The sequence below is a fragment of the Notolepis coatsorum genome (assembly GCF_963971535.1).
Source record: "Notolepis coatsorum genome assembly, contig: SCAFFOLD_119, whole genome shotgun sequence".
Classification (NCBI taxonomy): domain Eukaryota; kingdom Metazoa; phylum Chordata; class Actinopteri; order Aulopiformes; family Paralepididae; genus Notolepis; species Notolepis coatsorum.
The window spans coordinates 646,680-661,269 of record NW_028173901.1 but is presented as its reverse complement, the minus strand read 5'-3'; the positions used below and the strand labels follow the sequence as shown (position 1 = coordinate 661,269).

Here is a 14,590-nt window from a genome sequence, read left to right as displayed (position 1 = left end):
GATGAGGAGGTCAGCAGGAGGTCAAGAGGTCAGCAGGAGGTCAGGAGGAACGACCTCCTAAGAGATCAACAGTCTCTGGATGTTAAACCATAATAACAGGCATTAGTTAGAATCCCCTCCTTCTCCTCCTCCCCCCTCCTTCTCCCCCTCCCCCCCCTTCTCCTTCTCCTCATCCCCCCTCCTTCTCCCCCTCCCCCCTCCTTCTCCTTCTCCTCCTCTGAACTCATAAAAACACAAAACAAAATTGTCTGTCAATTGTCTGTAGAGGGTTAGGGTTACAGGGTCTGTAGACGACTATAAAAAAAGGAGAAACAGATAGAAGATAGAAGGGAAAAACCCTTTGTGAGCACACACACAGACACACACAGACACACACAGACACACACAGACACACACACAGACACACACACACACACACACACACACACACACACACACACACACACACACCCTTTCCCAACAAGCTCAAAAGTCTAAGGTTGGTTGATATGAGCGGTGATGAATCTGTACCGGATCACTATTAAAAAAACAAACAATGCGTCTCTTAGTTCCCTCTGGAGTCCTGCGTGTAACTTAACATCGAGGCTGCGATCACATGGGACGCTCAGCGCGAGGCGCGGTGGTGAACAGAGAGAGTCTAAAATCCACGGGAAGCAACAAGCGATACAAGTGATTATTAGGGATGCACCGAATGGGAAATTCTTGGCCGAAACCGATACCGAAAATAGGAAACAGTTGGCCGAAAACCGAAAGCCGAAAGGCCGAAAATGATTCATAGAATAGAATTTTTTTTACCAATGTTGTGGAACATTATGATTATGGAAAAATATATGATTATGGCAAAACTTAACTTAAATAATAAATAATCACTATTATGGGTCCATAAAACATTTATTCAGCACTTCTGAATGCATACAGTACATTAATTCCATCTTTTCTCTGGCTGCGCAGCGGACATAGATGTGCTCTACTGAGCACACCTTTCTAGTCCCCAGCTGAATGTGCTCGCTTGACTCGGCACAGTAGACGCGCGACAGACAGACAGCGTCAATGTGAGAAACACAATCCCCCCCCCCTCTCGCTCTGAATAATATGCATATTAGATCACTCAGTGATTAACCGCGACGGGCATATAGTAAATAAGGATATAAAAGCATGTTAAAGACGCATTTATTGGACGCGTTGCGCGCAGAGTTTACATAGAAACAGCGCGACTCCCGACAGCGCGACATCATCACAACAACACGCGTTAGGTTACAGGTTGTTTCTGTTTCGGTGCCATATTTTCGGTGAAAAAACTCTTTCGGCCGAAAGCCGAAAGGCCATTTTTGGCCATTTTCGGCCACCGAAATTTCGGTGCATCCCTAGTAATTACTGTTGCTACCTCAGCTAATGTTACATACATTACTGTTGCTACCTCAGCTAACGTTACATACATTACTGTTGCTACCTCAGCTAACGTTACATACTTTACTGTTGCTACCTCAGCTAACGTTACATACATTACTGTTGCTACCTCAGCTAACGTTACATACATTACTGTTGCTACCTCAGCTAACGTTACATACATTACTGTTGCTACCTCAGCTAACGTTACATAATTCATTCCAGACGTTGCTGTTCATATCTTGGTTGTAAAGATATGACCTGGTTGTATAAACAAGGTTCGTTGGAAAATGCCAAAATGTGCTTCTCCGTTATCGATTGGTCTGTTTTGCTGTCGATATCTCTTCAGATACCTCAGTTCTTGTAATCCCTCCCCTCGATTGATTTGATTGGTCCGTCGACAGGAAGGTGACGTTGACGTCGGTCCGCTCTGCGGCTAAAGTTGAAACCTTTTAAACAGAGAGCGCCCGAAAAGGCCTTGCTTCAAAAAGCGAGGCATGTCGTTTGGAGGAGACGCGCTTGTCGTGACGAAACCGTTGGAAACCATAGAAAACAAGTCGCAGGTGGTTTAAAGAGGCGTCCAATGTGATCACAGACGAGCCCTGGATTATTATGTTTCTGACGCTTCTCCATTCAACTAATAAAAATGCCTGTTTCCCTATTTTAACTTCAGAAAGCCTCGCTACATACAAAGGTAAAATGACTGATGACCTTTTATTCCTGCCCCCTCTAATTTACTGTCCTTGCGCACGCACACACACACACACGCACACACACACGCACACACACACACACACACACACACACACTGATTGCAGTTGCTGCTCTATGCGTCGTTCATATACGTGTACTGGAAAATACAGACTTTAGCTTGCGCTGGGCGGACCGCATGTACAGTACAGTAAGCGCGTGGGAAGGACCTCAGTGGCGACGGCGAGGCCTGACCAAGAAAAGAGGCGACCGCCTCAGAACACTTTCACGTGGTCGCGAGTTTGTAGAAAGGGTCCTTAACCGAACACCTCGCTCTCCCCGGCGAAAAGAGAAAATAAAATAAAGGCAGAATCGATTCAGTTTATGCAGCAAAAGCCAAAAGTTTAAGATTCAGGCTTGTGGTAAGAACTAAAGGCTTTAGCGCCATAGAACAGCACTAGTTGGCAAGCAGACAGTAAGACAAGAACAAAAACATGGACAGCGTTTCTTGATATCTACGTCTTCCCTCTTCAGTTGCATCTCCAACACAGCAGTCTACCGTGCGTGTGCTGGACATGACTTGGTACGTTTATTGGGCTTTGCTCTGAACTCTCTCTCTCTCTCTCTCTCTCAGACTCTATTGCTTTTCCCTCGTTCTGAGCGGTTGAGTTTCACCAAAGGTGTTCACCTTAGAAGCTTAGGGTTTGCGGGTTCTTCCAGTCTGTTCTGAAGCCCACCACTAAGCTAGTGAAGAAGCACGGTCGCCATCGAGCGCAGAGTTCCTCTCGTAGCAGAGTTCCTCTCATAGCAGAGTTCCTCTCATAGCAGAGTTCCTCTCGTTGCTGAGTTCCTTCCTCTCGTAGCCGAGTTCCTCTCGTAGCAGAGTTCCTCTCGTAACAGAGTTCCTCTCGTAACCGAGTTCCTTCCTCTCGTAGCAGAGTTCCTTCCTCTCGTAGCAGAGTTCCTCTCGTCACCGAGTTCCTCTCGTAGCCGAGTTCCTCTCGTAGCAGAGTTCCTTCCTACCGTAGCAGAGTTCCTTCCTCTCGTAGCAGAGTTCCTTCCTCTCGTAGCAGAGTTCCTCTCGTAACCGAGTTCCTTCCTCTCGTAGCAGAGTTCCTCTCGTAACCGAGCTCCTTCCTCTCGTAGCAGAGTTCCTCTCGTAACCGAGTTCCTTCCTCTCGTAGCTGACCACCCGGGGTTTGATGGAGTGGGGGAGGTTCAAGAAGGAATGATGATGACTTAACCGGTGGTTGTTGTGCGCAAAATAAGGTTGGGGAGGTGGGTGTTAAGAGAGGCTCTTGGGACAAGGAGCTGATCAGTGGGCAGGAACCAGAATCGTTGACCGCTTGGAGAAGTTTCCAGGTCGGGACCTGCTTGACCAATAGAAAGGGGCAGGGGATGTTATGGGACTGGGAGAGGGGAGGGGGTATGGGACCAGGGGATGGGAGGGGAGTGGGAGCAGGGGATGGGAGGGGAGTAGGACCAGGGGATGGGAGGGGAAGGGGCATGGTAACGGGCCCGGGGGGCAGGGTATGGGACCAGGGGAGGGGGGGCAGGTGTTGGCTTCACACACAGGTTCCTTGGTGAGCAGGTGGGTGGGCCTTGCGGTTCTTCAAACCCTGAGACTTCTCTTTGAAGTCCATGGCTTTCTGCTGAGACATGTCTATCAGAGCACAGGCGATGACTATTCCTGCAAGGAGAGAGACCAGTGTGAGACATACTGTCCAGAAGAGCAAGAAACAAGATCATTAAAACAATATAAACCAAGATGAACGTGTCTTTAACAGCATGTTTCTGAGAGCTCTTTAACCCTCTGAGGCCGGAGCTCCATGAGCAGGAGAACAAAAGGCCTCATCTCGGCGGGGAGGATTTTTCATAAATGCCGAAAATGTTGCGCGATTCAGAATTAGGTCAAAAAATTCGATATTCGCAATTTATCATGCTTTGAAATGTTCTCTATCTGTTTCCTTATTTGCTAAATGTAATACAACTTGTAAATGGGTTAATTATTGTTAACTTGTATAATTTCTCTTGCTCTCTAAAGAACTACACTTGAATCGTAGGGGAGGGTACTTTCACTCTCTCTTGTGTGTGTGTGTGTGTGCAGTATGTGTGTGTGTGTGTGCACACCGCATAATACCTCCGGGAATCTGCGGATGGTTACGGAAGATTCACCACACCGCCGCATCGGAAGCTCTGATGGACTCATGCTTGGTTTTAAATGGTCCAGGAGACTCATTGTGATCATGTCTCTGCTGCCCTCTGGTCGAAGGTACAGATCCATCCAGTCCGGAACCAGCAGACTGACCAACAGCCTCTACCCACGGGCTGTCAGGATGCTCAACGACGAACATCAACTTGCCCCCCCCCCGCATCCCACCCCCGGTGACATAACTCCCACTCCCACATTGCAACAATAACTGTGAACCGGACTTGCATTGCTGCACTATACAATATTTCATCCTTTGCAAGTCAACGCCCCCCCCCCCCCCCCCCCGCCCCTCCTTCCATCAACTCACTGGACTGAAATATTTATATTTATTAACTTATTTTGCACTAGCACTAAATGCACTTGGGACAATGATGGTATGTTATATTGAGGACATTGGGACATTGATACTTTATTACTATATTACTATTATTATTGACATTATTATTTTGCACATGCTATATCTCATATTTGTATGCCAGTGGTGATGTTCCTAAAAAAATTTCGTTGTACCAACAATGACAAATAAAGATCTATTCTATTCTATTCTATCATAATTCTCATTATGATCGTGTCTCTAAAGACCTCAGTCCACTGGTTTGGTTCAGGAGACTCATGATGATCGTGTCTCTAAAGACGACAGACCTCAGTCCACTTGTTTGGTTCAGGAGACTCATGATGATCGTGTCTCTAAAGACGACAGACCTCAGTCCACTTGTTTGGTTCAGGAGACTCATTATGATCGTGTCTCTAAAGACGACGGCCCGACCTCAGTCCACTTGTTTGGTTCAGGAGACTCATGATGATCGTGTCTCTAAAGACGACAGACCTCAGTCCACTTGTTTGGTTCAGGAGACTCATGATGATCGTGTCTCTAAAGACGACGACCCGACCTCAGTCCACTTGTTTGGTTCAGGAGACTCATTATGATCGTGTCTCTAAAGACGACGGCCCGACCTCAGTCCACTTGTTTGGTTCAGGAGACTCATTATAATCGTGTCTCTAAAGACGACGACCTCAGTCCACTTGTTTGGTTCAGGAGACTCATGATGATCGTGTCTCTAAAGACGACGACCCGACCTCAGTCCACTTGTTTGGTTCAGGAGACTCATGATGATCGTGTCTCTAAAGACGACGGCCCGACCTCAGTCCACTTGTTTGGTTCAGGAGACTCATTATGATCGTGTCTCTAAAGACGACGGCCCGACCTCAGTCCACTTGTTTGGTTCAGGAGACTCATTATGATCGTGTCTCTAAAGACGACAGACCTCAGTCCACTTGTTTGGTTCAGGAGACTCATGATGATCGTGTCTCTAAAGACGACCTCAGTCCACTTGTTTGGTTCAGGAGACTCATGATGATCGTGTCTCTAAAGACGACGGCCCGACCTCAGTCCACTTGTTTGGTTCAGGAGACTCATGATGATCGTGTCTCTAAAGACGACAGACCTCAGTCCACTTGTTTGGTTCAGGAGACTCATGATGATCGTGTCTCTAAAGACGACAGACCTCAGTCCACTTGTTTGGTTCAGGAGACTCATGATGATCGTGTCTCTAAAGACGACAGACCTCAGTCCACTTGTTTGGTTCAGGAGACTCATGATGATCGTGTCTCTAAAGACGACAGACCTCAGTCCACTTGTTTGGTTCAGGAGACTCATGATGATCGTGTCTCTAAAGACGACAGACCTCAGTCCACTTGTTTGGTTCAGGAGACTCATGATGATCGTGTCTCTAAAGACGACCTCAGTCCACTTGTTTGGTTCAGGAGACTCATGATGATCGTGTCTCTAAAGACGACAGACCTCAGTCCACTTGTTTGGTTCAGGAGACTCATGATGATCGTGTATCTAAAGACGACCTCAGTCCACTTGTTTGGTTCAGGAGACTCATTATGATCGTGTCTCTAAAGACGACAGACCTCAGTCCACTTGTTTGGTTCAGGAGACTCATTATGATCGTGTCTCTAAAGACGACAGACCTCAGTCCACTTGTTTGGTTCAGGAGACTCATTATGATCGTGTCTCTAAAGACGACGGCCCGACCTCAGTCCACTTGTTTGGTTCAGGAGACTCATTATGATCGTGTCTCTAAAGACGACGGCCCGACCTCAGTCCACTTGTTTGGTTCAGGAGACTCATGATGATCGTGTCTCTAGAGACGACGGCCCGACCTCAGTCCACTTGTTTGGTTCAGGAGACTCATGATGATCGTGTCTCTAAAGACGACGGCCCGACCTCAGTCCACTTGTTTGGTTCAGGAGACTCATTATGATCGTGTCTCTAAAGACGACGACCGACCTCAGTCCACTTGTTTGGTTCAGGAGACTCATGATGATCGTGTCTCTAAAGACGACGGCCCGACCTCAGTCCACTTGTTTGGTTCAGGAGACTCATGATGATCGTGTCTCTAAAGACGACAGACCTCAGTCCACTTGTTTGGTTCAGGAGACTCATTATGATCGTGTCTCTACAGACGACAGGCCGACCTCAGTCCACTTGTTTGGTTCAGGAGACTCATTATGATCGTGTCTCTAAAGACGACCTCAGTCCACTTGTTTGGTTCAGGAGACTCATGATGATCGTGTCTCTAAAGACGACAGACCTCAGTCCACTTGTTTGGTTCAGGAGACTCATGATGATCGTGTCTCTAAAGACCTCAGTCCACTTGTTTGGTTCAGGAGACTCATGATGATCGTGTCTCTAAAGACGACCTCAGTCCACTTGTTTGGTTCAGGAGACTCATTATGATCGTGTCTCTAAAGACGACAGACCTCAGTCCACTTGTTTGGTTCAGGAGACTCATGATGATCGTGTCTCTAAAGACGACGGCCCGACCTCAGTCCACTTGTTTGGTTCAGGAGACTCATTATGATCGTGTCTCTAAAGACGACGACCTCAGTCCACTTGTTTGGTTCAGGAGACTCATTATGATCGTGTCTCTAAAGACGACCTCAGTCCACTTGTTTGGTTCAGGAGACTCATTATGATCGTGTCTCTAAAGACGACGGCCCGACCTCAGTCCACTTGTTTGGTTCAGGAGACTCATGATGATCGTGTCTCTAAAGACGACGGCCCGACCTCAGTCCACTTGTTTGGTTCAGGAGACTCATGATGATCGTGTCTCTAAAGACGACAGCCCGACCTCAGTCCACTTGTTTGGTTCAGGAGACTCATGATGATCGTGTCTCTAAAGACGACGGCCCGACCTCAGTCCACTTGTTTGGTTCAGGAGACTCATTATGATCGTGTCTCTAAAGACGACGGCCCGACCTCAGTCCACTTGTTTGGTTCAGGAGACTCATTATGATCGTGTCTCTACAGACGACGGCCCGACCTCAGTCCACTTGTTTGGTTCAGGAGACTCATTATGATCGTGTCTCTAAAGACGACAGACCTCAGTCCACTTGTTTGGTTCAGAGACTCATTATGATCGTGTCTCTAAAGACGACCTCAGTCCACTTGTTTGGTTCAGGAGACTCATTATGATCGTGTCTCTAAAGACGACGGGCCGACCTCAGTCCACTTGTTTGGTTCAGAGACTCATTATGATCGTGTCTCTAAAGACGACCTCAGTCCACTTGTTTGGTTCAGGAGACTCATGATGATCGTGTCTCTGAAGACGACGGCCCGACCTCAGTCCACTTGTTTGGTTCAGGAGACTCATTATGATCGTGTCTCTAAAGACGACCTCAGTCCACTTGTTTGGTTCAGGAGACTCATTATGATCGTGTCTCTAAAGACGACCTCAGTCCACTTGTTTGGTTCAGGAGACTCATGATGATCGTGTCTCTAAAGACCTCAGTCCACTTGTTTGGGGGTGAAGCTCACGTGCTGCGTGAGGTTGTCACACGTTACACGGTTTAAGGTGAGACACCGCAGGTGAATAGGCAAACAAAATATTTGAATAGATATCAATATGAAACATTCCCAGTTTGTTATGTACATAACAACTTAGAAAAAATGTATTGCAAGTTTTCTGAGATCTTATGTTTATATATGCAAAATATGCGTTACCTCATTAAATATGCACTGATTTGCATATGACGTTTGGGTATAAATACCAACATTGGATGATGCCAGATTTTTTTTAATGGTTTCATTACGTTGACACATAACACAGTGAACTTTTTACAGAAGGGATTGTGGATATGTCTTTTTATCATCCCATGAATCAGGAAATGCTGACTACAGTCATAAAAAAAAAAAATGTCGCCATGTTTTTTGGTCTAAATGTACTATAAATCAGGCTATGAATGATATATCAACAAACCCCTCTGGAGAAAGATGCAGGGTATATATAGGGTGCTATGGAATGGTAGATTTATACCCAAGTGTGTAAGAAAAACATAAAAACTAATTTTTGGGAAAACGCCTTCAAAGTTCTGTATTGTAAAATGCCATAAATTCTTTTTGAAACAGCCATTTACAAACACAATACCTAATCAAACCATTAGTAATTGACAACCTAAACACATGCCCGATAACTGAATAATAATAATAATGATGTTATTGAACTGAACAGAACTACACACAGGCTACAAACAGTGTAGTAACAGTGTACGTACAGTGTAATACCCCCAAATAGGCAAAACAATATTTGAATAGATATCACTATGAAACAGTTTATGTACATATAAACTAAGAAAAAATATATTGCAAGTTTTCTGAATTTTATGTTTATATATGCAAATGAGGCACTTCCCCATTAAATATGTGCACATTTATGAATGCAATAAGGCAAAATGAAGTAAAATAAACAACTAAATGTGTGTTATTTGGAAAGTTGGATTGGATTATTGACGTTTTATTGTCACTAGTTTCATAGAAGACATGTTTAGGAAGCAAAATATAACAAAATCTCAAAATCAACAAAAAAAAAGTACATTTGCCTATTCACCTGGGGTGTCTCGCCTTAAAGCGGAATTCCACCCCAAAGGAGATTCCACCTGAAGTTGAAATTAAGATTTGTAACAATTTTGTGTTTTATGATTGTAACTTAGCTTGTTTCACCTGTTTGACTATCTCATCACTTATGATTGTTGTATGATCACAGAATGTTACCTTTCAAAGGAGACCAGACTCATGCATGTACATTAGTATTATTACTACTATGCTACTATGTTTATACTACTACATATTATGCTAATATGTCTATACTACTATTCTACTATACCTATACTACTACCTATCATGCTAATAATATGTCTATACTACTATGCTACTATACCTATACTACTACCTATCATGCTAATAATATGTCTATACTACACTAAAGTGCTTTGGATAAAAGCTGTTATATAAAAGCAGTCCATGTACAAGCTTGTTATTGCAAATGAAAGCTGGTTCTCTAACCTTACCTGGTTAAATAAGTAATAGAAGATGTGTGTCCTAACCCTAACCTTTAACCTTTAACCCCAACCCTTACCAGACTGTCCTGGGGGTGGCAGGCCCGTGGGTCCGGAGGGCAGGCACAGCAGCACCGTCAGCACCGCCGCTCGGCCTCCAGAACACGGCTCCATGGCGATGGGCTTGGGCGGGCCCTGAGGAAGAACATTCTGGTTCTTAAGTGTGTTCATTTACAGTTGGTCATTTAGCTGAACGCTTTGATCCAAGTCAGCAGGAAGGAAGGGCACGACTCTTACAGCTGAGTAACAATGTTCATCAAAGTGTTGAACCCTGGGTGCTGCAGTGTTGAGTGCAGAGCGGTAGAGACATGTTAGTAGGAAGAGAGTGCATGATGGTAGAAGACAGTAAGAAGGTTAGTGTTTTAAATGTTTTGGGGGGTTTCAGCTGTCCTGACTGTGGAGCGAGGACCAAGAATAGCCCCGTTGATGACCCTCCCAGAGTGAGTCTGAGGCGGCCAGAGGATGGAGAGCGGAGGGGTCTTGTGTCGGACTCTTAACCATTAAGAGCAGGGCCTCCGCTAGGGCGTGCAAGCAGTGCAACTGCACGGGGCCTCGCGAGAAGAAGATTTTTTTTTTTATTTGATTTACTTAAAAAAAAAATTATATAAAGATAAAAATAAATATAATGTTATTTAACAATCACTTTCCATCACAGACCGAAAAACCACCATAAAGACTGTACAAGAAATTCCTTCTGTAATGTACTGATTTCTTTTGTTTTCTCTGTTTGATTGTTTTGTTTTGTTTGGCTTTGTTTTGTTATGTTTCCCATGTCAATAAAGCCCATTTGAATTGAATTGAATTGAGAGAGAGAGAGAGAGAGAGAGAGAGAGAGAGAGAGAGAGAGAGAGAGAGAGAGAGACACAGACAGACAGACAGACAGACAGACAGACAGACAGACAGACAGACAGACAGGCAGACAGACAGACAGAGAGAGAGAGAGAGAGACAGAGAGAGAGAGAGAGAGAGAGAGACAGACAGACAGACAGACAGACAGACAGACAGACAGACAGGCAGACAGAGAGAGAGAGAGAGAGAGACAGAGAGAGAGAGAGAGAGAGAGAGAGAGAGAGAGAGAGAGAGAGAGAGAGAGAGAGAGAGAGGAGAGAGAGAGAGAGAGTGCGACAGCTAGAGGCTTCAGTGTCCTCTTTGTAATAACCCCAAGATATGTTAAAATGGCCTAAATGACACCAGCTGCCACCAATTAACCTTCATGAGAGGGAATTAGGGCGGCTTTCATATGTTCCCCTTCAGTCAGACAGGAGGCTTCAGTCAGACAGGAGGCTTCAGTCAGACATCCAATTCAGCCATTGGGTGGGACGGTCACGTGACCCAAATCACGTGACCCAAATCAGCCAATGGAAGCGAGGGGCCTCAGCCTGCTGCTGATGTGGTGGTTCTGTGGTTCTGCAGCTGTATACCCGGATGTTGGTTTTTTGACATCGAATTCCATACACCGCAATTATGCATCGAATTTTTGACATCGAATTATATACACCGCAATTATGCATCGAATTTTTTTTTTGACGTCGAATTTTATTTTATTATGCATTCGAATTGTTTTATTAACACTGCATTTTTATTTCGCATAGGTAAATTAGGAGCAAAGAAATTCAGATACATGATTTTCAAAGTATTTATTTGCAATGCTATAAATTCGGTGTAATAATAATTCAGATACAAAAATGCGGTGTCTGAAAAAATTCAGATACATGTTTTCAAATTCAGATACATGTTTTCAAAGTTATTATTTTCAATGCTATAAATGCGGTGTCTGATTAAATTCAAATACTTCTGGCACTCATTTGCTTCCATAGACTGAAGGCTTCTTGTCCTCTGCAAAAGCATGCAATTGGTCCACTGATGGATACATCTTGATATTTGTCTAGTCTAGTGTGTTTATTAGATGGTGAAATCCTCTTAGCCACGCTTCTAGGCCTCTTTTCTTTTGGAAAGAATGATACATATATTTTTTTTAATAAAAATAAAAATAAATTCTAATTATTTTTTTGCATTCGACTAAGAGGTTGGCAGTCAACTAATAGGGGTCAGCCCTAGTATATATGTACTGTATATGTAAGGTATATGTATATATGTACTGTATATGTACATGTATAGTATATGTATATGGAGGCAGTCTAAACAATGTGTTAAAGAAAGGGAGAAGCGGGGTGGAGAATGTGCCGATTGACACGTAGCTGTTTCCACAGAGGCTCTGGTTGTACTTGTGGCTCTGATGAAGCGTGACATCATCATCATTACAGAGCTGTGACAATCATCATTACAGAGCTGTGACATCATCATCATTACAGAGCTGTGGGACTGGGCTCAGTGAGCGCAGAGCGGTAACAGTATTAAGGTAGGAAGGGGGAGCTGATAGGTGGATAATCAAATACAAAATGAACATATTTGTGGTGCTTCCTGGTACTGGGAGCTACGAGGGTCGGGAGGAGAGGAGAGAGAGGAGGGGAGGAGGGATGGGAGGAGAGAGAGGAGGGAGGGGAGGAGAGAGAGGAGGGAGGAGAGAGAGGAGGGGAGGAGAGAGAGGAGGGAGGGGAGGGAGGGGAGGAGGGAGGAGAGGAGGGGAGGAGAGAGAGGAGGGAGGAGAGAGGGGAGGAGGGAGAGGAGGGAGAGGAGAGAGAGGAGGGAGGGAAGGAGAGAGAGGAGGGAGGGGAGGAGGGGAGGAGAGGGAGGAGAGATGGGAGGAGGGAGAGGAGGAGGGAAGGAGCGAGAGGAGGGAGGGGAGGCGGAAGGGGAGGAGGGAGGGAGGAGAGAGAGGAGGGAGGGTGAGGAGAGAGAGGAGGGAGGGGAGGAGAGAGAGGAGGAGGGAGAGGAGGAGGGAGAGGAGGAGGAAGGGGACGGAGGGGAGGAGGGAGAGGATGAGGGGAGGAGAGAGAGGAGGGAGGGGAGGAGAGGAGAGAGAGGAGGGGAGGAGGGAGGGGAGGGAGGGAGAGGAGGAGGGAGAGGAGGGAGGAGGGAGGGAGGAGAGAGAGGAGGGAGGGGAGGAGGGAGGAGAGAGAGGAAGGAGGGGAGGAGAGAGAGGAGAGGAGGGGAGGAGAGAGAGGAGGGAGGGGAGGAGAGAGAGGAGGGAGAGAGAGAGGAAGGAGGGGAGGAGAGAGAGGAGGAGGGAGAGGAGGAGGGAGAGAGGAGGGGAGGAGAGAGAGGAGGGAGGGGAGGAGAGGAGAGAGAGGAGGGGAGGAGGGAGGGGAGGGAGGGAGAGGAGGGAGGGAGAGGAGGGAGAGGATGAGGGAGGAGAGAGAGGAGGGAGGGGAGGAGAGGAGAGAGAGGAGGGGAGGAGGGAGGGAGGGAGGGAGAGGAGGGAGGGAGAGGAGGGAGGGGAGGAGAGAGAGGAGGGAGGGGAGGAGGGAGGAGAGAGAGGAAGGAGGGAGGAGAGAGAGGAGAGGAGGGGAGGAGAGAGAGGAGGGAGGGGAGGAGAGAGAGGAGGGAGGAGAGAGAGGAAGGAGGGGAGGAGAGAGAGGAGGAGGGGAGAGGAGGAGGGAGAGGAGGAGGGGAGGAGAGAAAGGAGGGAGGGGAGGAGAGGAGAGAGAGGAGGGGAGGAGGGAGGGGAGGGAGGGAGAGGAGGGAGGGAGAGGAGGAGGAGGGAGGGGAGGAGAGAGAGGAGGGAGGGGAGGAGAGAGAGGAGGGAGGAGAGAGAGGAAGGAGGGAGGAGAGAGAGGAGAGGAGGGGAGGAGAGAGAGGAGGGAGGAGAGAGGAGGGAGGGAGGAGAGAGAGGAGAGAGGAGGGAGACAAGAGGCTCATTATCTGTCTTCAGCAGGACAAGAAAGGCCATTTTCCTTTCAGGAATTTAGAGCTCTCATTTGCCGTAACAAGTGTACAAAGGAATGTGTTTCTTTTGCACAGTCCTCTGAGACAAACTCCTCTGAGACAAACTCCTCCGAGTCAAACTCCTCTGAGTCAAACTGAGGTGGGTGAGGACTGATGCTAAGCGCGCGCTACACTTAAGTGCACTCAGGTGGGTGAGGACTGATGCTAAGCACGCTACACTTAAGTGCACTGAGGTGGGTGAGGACTGATGCTAAGCGCGCGCTACACTTAAGTGCACTGAGGTGGGTGAGGACTGATGCTAAGCGCGCGCTACACTTAAGTGCACTGAGGTGGGTGAGGACTGATGCTAAGCGCGCGCTACACTTAAGTGCACTGAGGTGGGTGAGGACTGGTGCTAAGCGCGCGCTACACTTAAGTGCACTGAGGTGGGTGAGGACTGATGCTAAGCGCGCGCTACACTTAAGTGCACTGAGGTGGGTGAGGACTGGTGCTAAGCGCGCGCTACACTTAAGTGCACTGAGGTGGGTGAGGACTGGTGCTAAGCGCGCGCTACACTTAAGTGCACTGAGGTGGGTGAGGACTGGTGCTAAGCGCGCTACACTTAAGTGCACTGAGGTGGGTGAGGACTGGTGCTAAGCACGCACTACACTTAAAGGGGTTATGCACTGCTATTCCTAGCACTATTTGGGCAACTTTACACAATTCCTGTTAGTCTATTGAAGACATTTGTAATTTCTTTTCAAAAAATTCATTGTTTTATATTTCTAATCAAGTACTCGAAACCATCATTTTTCAGCCTCGAGAAATCAGGCTGTTATGGCCTGGCTCCGCCCATAAGCACTTTGAGTGACAGTCAGACCAAAGTCTGCACTGGTAGAGGAGGGAGGGGGGGGAAGAGAGAGAGAGTTCAGTTCAGTCAGAGTTTTTATTTGCCACATGGAATAATACAATCATAGTTTCTTCATTAAAAAATCATAAATAGTCATTCCATGGACAAAAGGAGCAGGAAGAAGAATAAATCTTATAGTTATATAGTTACCTGCCCTTATTCCTAAACTAACATGTATTTTCTTAATGGTCGGCGTATAACCATATATTTACACAAATATAATT

At 46.6% G+C, this 14,590-nt stretch overlaps 1 protein-coding gene across 1 annotated transcript in view; it reads right to left on the bottom strand.

Moving 5' to 3' along the window:
- Positions 1-209: 209 nt before the first annotated feature.
- The window catches only part of LOC311247667 (attractin-like protein 1), a 122,000-nt gene continuing 107,619 nt past the window's right edge, over positions 210-14,590 (bottom strand). Inside the window, 2 exon segments of the mRNA XM_084338680.1 lie at positions 210-3,766; positions 9,712-9,826. Coding sequence (XP_084194806.1) covers positions 3,642-3,766; positions 9,712-9,826 — 240 coding nt within the window. The 3' untranslated portion in view covers positions 210-3,641.